Source organism: Lissotriton vulgaris, chromosome 6, assembly GCF_964263255.1.
Source record: "Lissotriton vulgaris chromosome 6, aLisVul1.2, whole genome shotgun sequence".
NCBI lineage: Eukaryota > Metazoa > Chordata > Amphibia > Caudata > Salamandridae > Lissotriton > Lissotriton vulgaris.
In genome coordinates this window covers 513,765,844-513,780,875 of record NC_141694.1, presented here as the reverse complement: position 1 = coordinate 513,780,875, position 15,032 = coordinate 513,765,844, and the positions used below count along the sequence as shown (strand labels likewise).

Genomic DNA, 15,032 nt, shown 5'->3' with positions numbered 1-15,032 from the left:
ATGGTTTAGATTTCGTCCAGCTCGGAGCCCTCATGTAACCTCGTCTCCATAAGAAACAGGATGTCTGCTCTGTTATCCTGGATGAAAGAGAAGACATCACATTTGTGGCAGCCCAAAGATAAGGAACAGACCCAACTCATTCTGCTCTTCGGACCCCCTAATGTGCCTAAGGAGAGCCTGAGGATCAAATATGCATGTTTAACATAACAGCTCTGATGCGTTAGGATCTATTGCATGAAAGCAGGAGCAATTTTCACTAGCCTGCAGGGTCTGTAGTTGTGTTGATGAGTAGCTGATGGTTTTTTGTACCAAACGGACATAAGTCTTGGCCCCTGGTCCAACCTGGGCACGGATCGGGGCAGTCAGACTTGCCTTCGGCATGCAAGGTCATCATCCTATAGAGGCCGTGAGGAAAAGCAACCAAAGGGTCTACCAAGAAGACCTGTAGTGCAATAGTGCACAAAATGGTTCTGACGTTTTGCCCCCAGGGCCCACTGAGTCAATTCAGTCACATTGCAGCAAATTCAAATTCAAATCAATTCCCCGCAATAAAATCAACACTTTTAAAAATTAAAAAAAAACTTCCAGCATCAAAAGCAGCGCACAAGCAGGGTCAAGGTTCAGGACTGTGCTGTTTATATGCATGTCCGAACCACGATCGTCAATTTGTAGTGGCCGTGAGAAAAAGAAATTAAAACACCTACAAAAGATGGCGACATTAGCTTGCTAAGGCCTAGAGTGCAATAGTGCAAAAAATGGTTCCCACTGATTCCCCCAGGGCCCACAGAGTCAATTCAGTCACTTTGCTACAAATTCAAATTAATTGTAATTCCCCACAATAAAATCAACTCTGTAAAACTTCCCCAGTATCAAGGGCAGCCTACCAGGAGGGTCGCGTTTCAGAACCGTGCCCGTTAGATGGACATGATAGTATAATTGCTTCCCTGGGAACATAATCCTATCAGTACACTGTTGTATCCAGGGTTCTAGGTGCACAGTCGTGCAATTCTTGCAAAAGCTAAAAAAGGTAGCCCTAAGCTGACACCAATGCATATCAGAGGGACTCTGCAAGTGGGTTGGCGCTACTGCAATGCATTTGCTTAAACAAAACACAAAGGTTAAATGTCTGAACTCAAGAGATGACCCCAAAATAATCAGGCAATGGTGAGGAAAATCCCTTTTAGCACTTGTTTGAAGGAAGAGCTTTCAGGCTTTATCAACATTTGGAGGATAATGATGACTCAGATTTGCTTATAAAAGAAAGACTCTGTCCACACCAAATAAAAGGGGCTTAACACAATCTACTAAGACGAGAAATTACCATAAACTCTTCCCTTTAGATGAAAGAAAGACCTAAACAAATAGCTGTCTACTTTTAACTGCATTGCATGTATTCCATGTAGCAGTCAAACATAAACAAGCTTTGAGAACATGTACATTTCGAATGAATAGAACACACCAGATTGAAGAGTGGGCAAAGTGGATAATTAATCACGTATAAACTATCCAGGGTTAAACCACAAAAGGGTAATCAGTCCCACTAAATATTTAACCAGGCCTGGAAAACACCCGAAAATACACAAAATACAGAGTGACTGAATAATTACAGTATCAAAAAATCAACCTCTAAAAGGAAGCATCAAAGAAGAAACACATCCTTGAAAACCTTGGAGTCACTAGTTGATTGATCTGTAAAATAAATTAAACCTTGTAATTATGCAAAGCGGGTTTCAATTAACATCTATTATTTCACCTCCTGAGAAACCCTTTACATTTATGTAATAAAAATTCATCATATTGTTCAGAAAAAAATAACAGTCTTGTTAACAACCTAGCAATGTTCATTACCTGAGCACTGTAGTTGGGACAGAATCTGAGCCCCTTCAAAATGGTGACTGGTCATCTTTAAATTAGGCTTGATGCATCGAATGAAGCTGGACCCCTATTGGAAAGGCAGTAAAGCAAATATTGCATAATACATTCCCTTCATAATTTTAAGGAAATTAAACATTTTTGTCATTACAAGATACATTGAATAGACAATGACTTATTAAATCACCTTCAAAATCTTTACATTAGCATGCTTAGATCCTGTGCCACATAAAATTTGGAAGGAATACGAGGAAGAACTTTTTCCTTCACTCCACCTAATATGTAACCAATCACTTACGACTGGTATCGTCCCAGCTCAATGGAAACGGGCGTTAGTATCTCCTTTGCTGAAAAAGCCCTTTCTGGATCCGGATTGCTCAAAAAACTATAGACCATCTCCTTGCTACCTTTTCCAGCCAAGATTGTCGAGCGTTTGGTTAGTAACACTCTCTCCAACCATCTGGAATGTCACCAATTACTAGATGTTGATCAATTTGGCTTCCGGCCAGCCCATGGAACCGAAACAGCCCTAATCACCGCTATGGACGAGCTTCAGAGGCGTGCAGACAGGAAGCAGGCAGTGTTTCTGATCCTGCTAGACTCTGATATCTCATGGGGTCCCTCAGGGCTCAGCAATTAGTCCAATACTTTTTAACCTGTATCTTAGACCTCTGATTTCACTCATTAAAAGCTTTAATATCAGGATTGTAAACTATGCTGACGACACGCAGATGATCCTCTGCTTGGAGGAGGGGATTCAACATCTGTGGAGGTTCTCCACAACTGTCTGGGTGATACGTCACGATGGCTAAAGTCCAACTCCCTCCAGTTTAATGCGGGGAAGACGGAGGTACTCTTTAGCGCCAGGACTAAGATCTCCCAGCTGTTCCCAGACAACTTTTGGCCCCCGGAAACAGGGACCAAAGTACGGCCTGTGGACTCAGTTCGCAATCTAGGGGTCATGTTAGATCAAAGGCTTAGTATGGAGACGCATGTAAAAAACCGCCTGCTGCTTTGCCATCCTTCGCTCCCTGAGGAAAGTCTTGCCTCTTTTACCATCCCAAGCTCGTGCTCAAGTGGTAAGGTGTACCATCCTCAGCAGGCTGGACTATTGCAATGCCCTTTTGCTAGGGTCCCCTGGGTTCCTGCTGGATAGGCTCCAAAGGGTCCAATCAGCGGCTGCTAGGTTGGCTTTGGGGCTTCCGAGAAGATCACACGGGCCGTCCTCTCTTGGCAAACTGCATTGGCTGCCGGTGAGACAGAGGATACAATTTAAGGCCCTATGCATAGTCTTTAGGGCTCTCCATGGAATCGGCCCGGCCTCCTTACAATCGAAATTCGCCTGGTATATTCCATATAGGCAGATTCGATCCTCTGCGGCCAAGCTGGTAATGGTACCCAGATTCAGGAAAGTCAGAGCTGGAGGCAGATCCTTCGAGGTGGCAGCTGCCAAACTCTGGAATACGCTCCCGGTGGAGATTAGGCAAACTACGGAACTGTTTCCGTTTAGGAGAATGATTAAAACCTGGTTATTTCCCAAGGTAACTGCCTGAAAGCTCACGCCCCCTCGGTCACTGTCTGCTTCTTTCCGAACTAGTCAGCGCCAGGATGCCTGCAAGGTGACAGTGCGCTTAATAAGTGTTTTAAATAATAAATACATTTTACATAATAATAATAAAGTGCACCTGCATGGATCATCATACATCTGTGCCTGTGATCAACACAACCACAAAACAATTCAATTCAATTTCAAAGCTTTTATTCGATTTGTAAACAAATCATACAAGCAAACATGAAATCAATCCGTTACATTAAAAAATTGTTATAAAATACAAGATTTATATAGGGGAATCCAAGATAATTCATATAAGGGTAGGACACATACGGACCAGCGTTTAACATTGGATCATAATTAAAACAAAGTTAAAATCGTACAGACAGGAATGAATAAATTGGCACAAAAGTGTTTATCCTGGCAGCTGTACGTTGAACAATAAGCCCTCACCTAGTCGTGGGACATGAAAGTTTTAAATATTAAAAATTTGTTAAAACGAGCAGAAAGGTATGGAAATATAGCAGCACTAGATATATCCTGGCAGCTGTATATTAAAAATATGAAAGAATCAAAAGGAAAAAGGGAACATGTACAGACAGGGTTAAAGATAAGTTGAGCACTACTAAAGAAAGTGCTCCCCCTGGCAGCTGTGCGTTTTGAGAAGTACAGACAGGAATATAGAGATCATGGCAATACAATACTTTTCCTGGCAGCTGTACATTTCAAAATATAAATGGCAACAAAAAAACATATATCCACATTTTCTAAAACTGACAGTAACACAAGGGCATTCTTAAAAGACCTTATTTTGTATTTAATAAATATAGGTTTTAAGTACCTTAGTCTTAGAAAATGATAAAATTTACAAAAAAGTAAGAAATGGCAGCAACTCTGGCGTGAAACATTGTCACAAGGGCAGGGGGTTTCAGATTTCTGTTTCTGTACTGGGAACGCAACAAGATGGTGTGCAATGCCCAACCTGACGCGAGTTAAAACATATTGATGAGATGGGCGACTGACATGTAGAAGATATGCTTGGAACCCCGGTGGCAAGTTAAGTTCTCTATAAAACTTTACAGTAGTTAGCTTGCCATATACCTCTTCTCGCCCTTTCTTTTTATACATCAAGAACATTTGTTTGATCTCTTTTTTGGGTATTTCTACCGCAAGTTCGGGGTCAGTAAGAACATCAATATCAAACAAAGTCTTAAACCAGAAACTAATATATTTCAGCCAAAGAATACGAAAAGAAAAGTCCAAGCCTATACAGTCAAGAATAATTTCTTGAGTGAATCGAGTTTCGGGCTTAGCCCAAATAGATCGCCACAATAAGAGTGGACGAACGGCTGCTAAGTCCGAAATAAACTCGACCCCAACCTCGTCATGAATTAATTGAATGGAAGCGGAGTGGGGGACACATAGTACTTTTCTTAGGAACTTGTTCTCCTCTTTTTGGAGAGAGGTGCCGTCTGTGTGGCCCCACACTCCAGCCCCATACAATGCCGAGGGAACACAGCGAATATTGTAAATATTAATCATGTCACGAATGCTTCTTGAGCCGAGCTTAGATGAGAAACGAAAAACACTGCTGGTACAACGAGACATTTTCGACCTAGCATTTTCAAGCTCTGATTTCCAGGACCCATCATTAGCATAAGTGATTCCTAGATAACAAAATGTTTTAACTTGTAACATTTTGGCGCTGTCGAGATAGAAATTAGACTTTAGTTTGTTGGCTGACTCACCGCACAACATAACATAGGTCTTAGATTTGTTTACACAAAGTCTCCTGTTTTGTATGAACAGCATAAAACCATCAATGAGACGTTGTAAGCCCATCTGAGTGCGTGATAAAAGTACTGCGTCGTCCGCATAAAGTAAGATTGAGACAGGATTGCCTCCAATCTGCGGGGCATCTGCTGGTATGGTTGCCAAAGTGCGATCAACACAGTTAATAAAAAGAGAAAATAAAAGGGGAGCTAGTACGCATCCTTGGCGGATGCCCCTGGATACCTTGAAGAAAGGTGTGCATTCACCATGGCTGCCATATCGGACTTTACAAGAAAGTTTCTGGTAAAGCCTAGCCAGGAAATGTACTATTTCTTTAGGTGCTCCTAACTCCAGTAAAACCTGCCAAAGAATGCCATGGTCAACTAAATCAAATGCGCTGCTCAGATCAGCAAAACATAAAAATAAATTACCCTTTTTGGCTACTGTGTATTTGTTAATTAAAAGATCCAAGTTCACGCATTGCTCCAGAGTACCCATCCCCTTCCTGAAGCCGTATTGCACTTTAGTTAAAATACTCATATCTTCTGCCCAAGTTTCCAGTCTAATGAGCAGGATTCTGCTCATAACCTTTACTGAGGCATCCAATAGAGAAATTGGCCGATAGTTAGAGGCCTCGGATTTACTGCCTTTTTTGAATAAGGGCACGATCACCGATTGACCCCAAGAGGGAGGGAAATCGCCTACAGCTGCACAGTTAAATGTCCTAACCAAAATGGGGGCCCACAGGTTAGGTTCTGTCTTTAATAAATCTATGGGCACCCCATCAGGTCCCGGGGCCTTCCCCCCCTTGCTATTGGCAAGGCCTTCCAGTCCTTCCTGTAGCGTAATATCCAAAGGTAGAGGTGACCACAATGGCAAATCAGCCGAGGGTTGGGTCAATAATACCTTTTCTGGGTTAAAAATATTAGTAAAATGAGAGACCCAGTCCTCGCACGCAACATAAGAAGTGATTTCTGGGACACCTTCCGAATTTAAGAATGGACTGTTGACTATTTCCCAGTAAAGTTTACTGTTTTTTGTCTCAACAGCTTCATTCAGTTTATCCCAAGCTTCTCTCTGTAGTACCTTTTTCCTGTTAGAGATAGCCAGTTTGTAGTTAACCCTTGCTTCTTTGATGCTAATGCCATCTCGGGGTATGAGCCCTAAAACTCGTTTTAATTCCCGTAAAGTTGTAGTGCAGGGTTTATCAAACCATCCCAGTTTTATCGTTTTATTGGCTGAGGGTTTTTTAGTAAAGATACCCTCAATGATGGTATTGATGTTAATAAACTGGGATATCAAAAGTTCATGGTTAACAACATCTTTAAGGCAATAGCTAATCTCAATTTTACAGCTGGCTATTACCTCCCTTTGTTTAGCCACAGAATTGACCCCCGTCCACTTGATTCTCGGGCCGTTTGGTCGTTGGGACACTATATCGGTGGTACAGGTTTCCCCAGTTCTTTGTTTGACACCCCTTAAAGGAAGGGTAACACAAATACTGTTGTGGTCGCTGAGACTTTCCTCTCTCACATACAAGCTACAATAGTCCCCATTACTTGAGAACAAGATGTGATCGATAAAAGTCCCAGCTTCCCTCCCTGTAAAGGTGGGGCAACTGGCGTTCTGTTTATTTTTGTTGCAATTTAGTAAGGATAAATCTAGTTTAAGTAGCAGGTTATTTAAGGTGGAGCCGTAATGACAGTGCGGGAAGTGGGGAACATCCTCGCTCCTACCCGCACCCCCATTAAAATTATCCGACTCCACTCCAAAACCGCATGGGTTACCCTTAGATAGTTGGCATGGCTGCAAATTAAAGTCTCCAGCCCATAGGATGTCTAACTGCTTATTAGAGATGCCTATAGCCTTAGCAATTTCTTTTTCCAGGGGGTACAGGATATTCCCTCTGGATGCGTCAAAGATGTTGTTGTAAAAGTTGACAAGAACCAGGTCATTACCCTGAGCACATGCAATCCGCAGTACCTGGCTGTAAGCTCCCACATTTGTGCTACTTCTAACTTTGAAGGTTTCCAATCTGTTGGAAAGGAGAATCAGAAGACCCCCCTTTGCCCTACCAGAATTGGATTTAGTGGCATTCAAGCAATGTGAAGAATAACCTTCTACGTTAATGTCTTCCTGACTCCAGGTCTCCTGGAGGAGGACTATATCAAACCCTTCTCCTATGAATTTAGACCAGAAAGGGGTATTTAATTTCCCAGCGATACCAGCAATATTCCATGATATCAAAATAAGGTCGCCAGGCTTATTTACATGAGCTGGTATCTTGGAAGGTCCAGTTACTACCCGACAAGTGAGGGATTGGATGTTAAGAGGGTGGGAGCAAGAGGGGGGTGATTGAATAAAAGAACTTTCGGGTGCTGTGATCTTGTGTAAAACCTTGTGACCACTAGGGAACACAGGGGTCACTGCAGGAACAGAGTTAGGGCTGACAGGGTCAGGTCGCACAGCCACATCAGATACTGACCGCCTGTTGTCAGTTGAGATCAGTGGAGATGGAACATGAAGTCAATCAACCATCTCCAGGCAGTCAAATCTGTTAGTGGTTTGGATGCCCTGCCACCCGCCGTCTGTAAAACGGTTATTGTTGGGATACCAAGGGCGAGGTACCCAATCCCTACCTCTAGATTGTTGGATTTGCCATGGGTCGCCATAGTCCCATTGGTGTTCTTGGTTCATAGCCCAATTTGGCGGGGGAATTGGGTAATGATAGTTAGAAGTAGGGGGGTAGAAAAAGGAGAGTCGATGGGTATCGATTCCTCCCTTCTTCTCTAGTTCAGGCCATGAACATATGTGGTTCACGGTAGAGGCATCCTCACATGTAACAATGACACAGTCCCCTTGGATGCTCTTGGGGATCTTACCCACCCAAGAAACCCTGCGTACCGAGGATATTCTACAGGTAAATGGGGGCTTCAGAGGCCTATGGATGCAAAGCCATTGCAGAATTTTATTCCGGAGGGACCATTGGGGTTCATCAGTTCCCTCTGGGAGTTCCGGTACTCCTGTTAAAATTGCCGTGAAAGGGGATACCTCTGGGGCCAATTGAAAAGGGCGTTTAGGTTTGGGCCTCTTTTTGTCTGCATGAGAATTAGCTTTAGCTTTTGGGGCCTTATTGTTGCTGGTGGATCGCTGTAAGGGCTCATTAGTAACAGTACGTTTAGCATCATTGGAGGTGACTTGTGGGGCCTCGACAGCACAAATTTGCTGGCTGGATGACGGTGTCTGAGGTAGTAGTTTAGCTTTCGGCTTAAATTTGGAACAGTTAGTGCAAGTGTTAGAATTAGCCGAAGTTTCGATTATGGGATCCTTTGTTACGGATTTGGTGTTGAACATAACTGTGTTAACAGATGGTTTGTCTGTATTAGTCTTAGCTAAAGGAACCCCCGGACAGGACGCCACGGCTGAAACCGCTGGTGTAACCCCCCCAGATTTAGCTGTTCCTGCCCTTGGGTAATTGGGGGATTTATCAATAAGTATGGCAAGCTGTTTCTCAATGACCATGATGCTCCGTTCCAGGGGCATAAGTTGTTGTTTAAATAAATCCCTGAGTTTTGCAAATAACTGGATATTATCAAAGTCGGAAGGACCAGGTGCACCCCCCTGGACAATACCATTTGAATTACAATGAGGGTTAAACAAGACAGATGTTGTGGGGTTGGTACCAGCGGAAATATTTGTGGCTGGTGCTGTAATAAACCCTTTCTTTTTCTTGTTTTTGGGATGTTGGTTAGCCTTATTCCCTTTATTTGTAGATATTGACTGCTTAGGAATAGCGCCTTCTGTCACCCCCCTGGATTGAATACCTTGAGAGTGGTCGTCAACTACAATCCGCTCTAGATCCGGAGTAGTCTCAAGGTTCTCAGTAGAGTCTAGACCCAATGACAAGTTTGTGGCCGATAAATCTACGGCATTGGGGATGGAGTGTAATTGTACTATAACATTTCCAGGTTGAGAAAGGCTAGGAATAGATGAAACTGCTGGGACTGGGGTTAAAGCTGTAGCTATGAGACCCAGGGAGGATCTCTTAGCGAACGCAAGGTCCTGGGATACCCTGCGCTCTAAAAGGGAAATGTTTAGATTGATAGCCTCGGTAGTGGTAGAGATGAATTTGTCAATAGGACCTATAAACTGTGCAGTTCTAAGTGCAGTCTTGCTTCTGGATCCCCTTGTTACTGACATTATGTGGATATGCAGGCACAAAGGCAGTGGACCAATAGGGTCGCAATTTCAGAACCAAAGAGTACCTTTAAGTGAAGAGATAGTCGTCAAACGAATTTAGTCCGGACCAAAAAGGGGGGGGGGCCCAGCCCAGCCTGGTTCAGTCTGGAACGGGCTGAAACGGGCCCGCCCTTGGCCCGGGCTTCGCCCGGCGTCCCGCTCGCGTCCCGCGAGGCGGGGCTGACCTCGGCTTTAAGCGCCTCCTGGCGCGGCTTGTAGCGTTGCAGCCCGCTTGGGCTGATGGGGCTTGTAGTTCCCTGACCCGCGCTCCACTCGGCGGCTCAGCTTGGACAGCGAGCGGCGGGAGGCGGGCAGGGTATGCAGGAACGCGGTGTTAGCCTCCCAAAAGACGAGGCGTCTGCTGAAGCGGTAAGGCTCTCCGACCTTGTGGCAAATCCGCTGTTTGTCGGGCTGACCTCGGCTTTAAGCGCCTCCTGGCGCGGCTTGTAGCGTTGCAGCCCGCTTGGGCTGATGGGGCTTGTAGTTCCCTGACCCGCGCTCCACTCGGCGGCTCAGCTTGGACAGCGAGCGGCGGGAGGCGGGCAGGGTATGCAGGAACGCGGTGTTAGCCTCCCAAAAGACGAGGCGTCTGCTGAAGCGGTAAGGCTCTCCGACCTTGTGGCAAATCAGCGGCTGCTAGGTTGGCTTTGGGGCTTCCGAGAAGATCACACGGGCCGTCCTCTCTTGGCAAACTGCATTGGCTGCCGGTGAGACAGAGGATACAATTTAAGGCCCTATGCATAGTCTTTAGGGCTCTCCATGGAATCGGCCCGGCCTCCTTACAATCGAAATTCGCCTGGTATATTCCATATAGGCAGATTCGATCCTCTGCGGCCAAGCTGGTAATGGTACCCAGATTCAGGAAAGTCAGAGCTGGAGGCAGATCCTTCGAGGTGGCAGCTGCCAAACTCTGGAATACGCTCCCGGTGGAGATTAGGCAAACTACGGAACTGTTTCCGTTTAGGAGAATGATTAAAACCTGGTTATTTCCCAAGGTAACTGCCTGAAAGCTCACGCCCCCTCGGTCACTGTCTGCTTCTTTCCGAACTAGTCAGCGCCAGGATGCCTGCAAGGTGACAGTGCGCTTAATAAGTGTTTTAAATAATAAATACATTTTACATAATAATAATAAAGTGCACCTGCATGGATCATCATACATCTGTGCCTGTGATCAACACAACCACAAAACAAATATTAAAATATCTCATTAATCTAGAAGCAACTAATTCTCTGAACCAATTTAATTCTGTTGTAAAAGACTGCTTTTGTATTAATGGCAGAGTAATCAATCCTATCATTTTTTCACAAAGCTAACTGAGGTCAACCTCTCGTTTCCTTCTGCAAGCATTGTTTTTTCACAAATTCTGTCCTTATTCAGTTTCTTCCTTCCTACAGCTGCACAACCTAGTTCCTGTGCTATTGAACAACAGACCATTTTTCTCTAATACAAACTTGAACTAACAGTTTGTGTTGTACTGTATTCTGACCACTTCAGCTGCTTGGGACCCACTCCAACCCTCCACCAACACCCTACAGAAAATACTCATACAACTAAGAAAAAGCCTTTAACACCCTAATAACGACCCCAAACACTAAATCACACACATAGAAACTCAAAGCTCTGGGGTTAATTGCAAAACCGCTCCAAAGTCCTGGCAAAATTGCCCTCAGCCTCCCAGGCACAACTAAAGAAAAGTTGTCTAGGTGGCGTGTAATGGTATCCCCGTCCCTCAGGCAAATAGATCACTGATTTTATTAATCAAGTATGTATTCCACACCATATTGCCTGTGGGAGTAAACTATGGCAGAGTTCTCAGCCCACCTGCTCTTTCTAGTTCACATTTTGGTTAGTCTAGAGCCCTTTGAAAAGCCATCCCCCAGTCTCTCCGCATTCGCTCTCTCAGAACCATTCCCTCAGCAGTTCCAATCTAATCAGAGTATCCTGGTTGCAGGTGCTGCGACTTCTCATCGTTCCCTAATATTATATAACCCTCTGGCACCCATCACAGTATTCAATCTTGAATTTGCACTCCACCCCAAGAAACTTGGTTAGTCAGTCACATTACTTGCTGAACTGCGTGCCCTATCCCTGGAAACTATAAAGCAGCAGCAAATATGGCTCTCAAAGAGGTGGCACAGGACTTCGCAAAGAGTAGTAGCAGCTATGGAAATCAAGTAAGGATTAGGGGGACCCCCTCTGAGGCAATTTCTTTCAGGTCAGGGAAAAGAGGGGAAAAATGAACAAATACAATGGAAAGAACTCCCTCGTGACCTATTGATTTTCCAGGGTAAATACTCCAATTATACAGGCATAATCATTGTAATACAACACATTATTTCATTTTTTCATTGTTTTTATTCTTTAAATTACTTTTTCATTTGATATTTTCCTTTTTTCATGATTTTTTTCCATATAAAATATTTATACATCAAAAAGTATCAAAAATTACTCAATCAATCAATCAATCAAAACATTTATATAGCGTACTACTCACCCGGAGGGTCTCATGGCGCTTGGGGGAGGGCGTCCGCTACTGCTCGAACAGCCAGGTCTTGAGATGCTTCCTGAAGGCGAGGTGGTCTTGGGTCAGGCGGAGGTGGGTCGGGAGGGAGTTCCAGGTCTTGGCAGCCAGGAAGGAGAAGGACCTTCCTCCTGTGGTGGCTCTTCGGATGCGGGGCACGGCGACGAGGGCGTGGCTGGTCGATCGAAGCTGGCGAGTGGGAGTGTAGAAGTTGAGGCGGCTGTTGAGGTATCTTGGGCCTTGGTTGTGTAGGGCTTTGTGTGCGTGGGCGAGGAGACGGAAGGTGATTCTCTTGTTGACCGGGAGCCAGTGCAGGTCTCTCAGGTGTCCGGAGATGTGGCTGTGTCGGGGGATGTCGAGGATGAGTCTTGCTGAGGCGTTCTGGATCCGCTGGAGTCTCTTCTGGAGCTTGGCGGTGGTTCCGGCGTAGAGGGCGTTGCCGTAGTCCAGTCGGCTGGTGACGAGGGCCTGGGTGACTGTCTTCCTGGTCTCGGTGGGGATCCACCGCAAGATCTTACCTAGCATGCGTAGAATGTTGAAGCAAGACGAGGAGACGGCGTTGACTTTTCTGGTCATGGAGAGGGAGGAGTCCAGGATGAAGCCCAGGTTGCGTGCGTGGTCTGTTGGTTTGGGTGCACTGCCCAGGGCGGGGGGCCACCAGGAGTCGTCCCAGGGGGAGGGCGAGGAGCCCAGGATGAGAACTTCCGTCTTGTCTGAGTTCAGTTTCAGGCGGCTGTTCATCATCCACTCGGCTACGTCTTTCATCCCTTCGTGTAGGTTCGTTCTGGCGGTGGCGGGGTCGTTGGTGAGGGAGAGGATCAGCTGGGTGTCGTCGGCGTAGGAGATGATGTTGAGGTTGCGTTGGCGTGCGATGGCCGCCAGGGGGCTCATGTAGACATTGAAGAGGGTGGGGCTGAGTGAGGAGCCTTGAGGAACGCCGCAGATGACTTCGGTGGCTTCTGATCTGAACGGGGGTGGGCGGACTCTCTGTGTCCTTCCGGCGAGGAAGGAGATGATCCATTCTAGTGCCTTCTCCTGGATTCCTACGTTGCTGAGGCGCTGCACTAGGGTGCGGTGGCAGACAGTGTTGAACGCCGCGGAGAGGTCCAGGAGGATGAGGGCCGCTGTTTCCCCGTTGTCCAGCAGGGCTCGGATGTCGTCCGTGGCTGCGATGAGGGCGGTCTCGGTGCTGTGGTTGGCCCGGAAGCCAGACTGCGAGAGGTCGAGGGATCCGTTCGTCTCGAGAAAGGCGGCCAGCTGCTTGTTGACGGTCTTCTCGATGACTTTGGCCGGAAACGGGAGGAGCGAGATGGGGCGGTAGTTTTTTAGTTTGGTGGGGTCCGCTGATGGTTTCTTCAGTAGAGCGCTGAGTTCGGCGTGCTTCCAGCTCTCCGGGAAGGTGGCGGTGTCAAAGGAGGTGTTGATGATGGCCCGCAGATGGGGTGCGATGAGAGCGTCGGCTTTGTTGAAGACGTGGTGAGGGCAGGGGTCAGTTGGAGATCCGGAGTGGATGGAGTTCATCGTACGGATGGTGTCTTCGGTGGTGATCGGGGTCCAGGGGCAGACGGCGGTGGTGGGGGGCATTGGTGCGGTCGTGGGGTGCGTCGGTTGTGTGCTGAAGCTGTTGTGTATGTCTGCGATCTTGTTGTGGAAGTAGGAGGCGAGGGAGTTGCAGAGGTCTTGAGATGGGGTGATGTTGTTGTTTCCGGCATTGGGGTTGGAGAGCTCTTTGACGATGTTGAAGAGTTCCTTGCTGTTGTGTGCGTTGTTGTCCAGTCGTGCCTTGAATGCAGTTTTCTTGGTGGCGTGGATCAGTTGGTGGTGTTTTCGGGTGGCGAGCTTGAGGGTGGTCATGTTGTCTGGTGTTGGGTCTTTGCGCCATGCTTTCTCGAGGGCTCGGCAGTTCTTCTTGGAGCTCTTGAGTTTGTCGGTGAACCAGGATGCTTTCTTGCTACCGGGCCTTCTGGGAGGGGTTCTCAGTGGGGCGAGGTCGTCTGCGCAGTTGCTGATCCACTTCGTGAGGTTGTTGGCGTCCTGGCTGGGGTTCGCTGAGCTGGTGGGTGGGTGCTGGCTCAGGGATGCGGCGAGCTGGTCGGCTGTGATCTTGTTCCAGCTTCTGCGTGCAACCTGTTGCTGGTGGTGGTGGATCGTGGTTCTTCTGAAGCTGAAGTGGACACAACTGTGATCCGTCCAGTGGAGTCCGGTGGCGGGGCTTAAGACGATGTCCTTGCTGGATGGAAGACGGCGTCCAGTGTGTGTCCGGCGTAGTGGGTGGGGGTGGTCACCAGCTGCTTGAGACAGAGGTTGGCGAGGTCGTCCAGCAGGGTGGTGGTGTTGCGGTCGTTGTTGTTATCCAGGTGGAAGTTGAGGTCCCAGAGGAGGATGTAGTCAGCGGAGGGTGTGCGGGCTGATGAAGTCGGCGATGTCTTCGCTGAATTGAGTGCGAGGTCCTGGGGGTCTGTAGATGAGGGTGCCTCTGAGGGTGGTCTTGGGGTCGGTGTGGATCTGGAAGTGCAGGTGTTCGGCGGTTGTGAGGGTGTCGTCGGTGTTGGTCGTGATGCGGATGGTGTTCCTGTGGATGATGGCGATGCCTCCTCCCGTCTGGTTGGTGCGGTCCCTCCGGGTGATCTTGTATCCGTCCGGGATGGCGATGGCGATGTCGGGCGCTGAGGAGGCATTCATCCAGGTTTCCGTGAGGAAAGCAATGTCTGGAGATGTGGTGTCGAGGAGGTTCCAGAGTTCAATGGTGTGTCTGTGGACGGAGCGGGTGTTGAGCAGGATGCACTTCAGGTGGTTGCTGCTGGAGTTCGGTTTGTTGGGTGCTGGTGTAGTGCAGGTCCGGTTGCAGGTGAACTTGCAGGAGTGGCAGCTGAAGGATCCGTGGGTGCGTCTCGGGGTGGCTCGGTAGCATCCCAGGCATCGGCCGGTGTTGAGTGCGTTGAGTTCGGTGGCGTCGTAGGTCCGGCGGGTGGGCTGGTGTCTGCGGGGGCCAGGGGTCCTGGCACTGGGCACGGTCCAGGCGCGGACGGGCGCAGAAGGGCTTACCTTTGGCGCGCCTTCGGCGCACAATCGGC

The 15,032-nt window shown here is 47.4% G+C and overlaps 1 protein-coding gene across 7 annotated transcripts in view; it reads right to left on the bottom strand.

Annotated features, from left to right (window-relative positions):
• The window catches only part of MYO6 (myosin VI), a 924,144-nt gene that overhangs the window by 274,028 nt on the left and 635,084 nt on the right, over positions 1–15,032 (bottom strand). For all 7 annotated transcript variants that reach the window (XM_086926522.1, XM_086926523.1, XM_086926525.1 and 4 more), the window contains exon 20: positions 1,849–1,942. In XM_086926522.1, the coding sequence (XP_086782648.1) occupies positions 1,849–1,942 (94 nt within the window). The remainder of the gene's footprint in view (positions 1–1,848; positions 1,943–15,032) is intronic.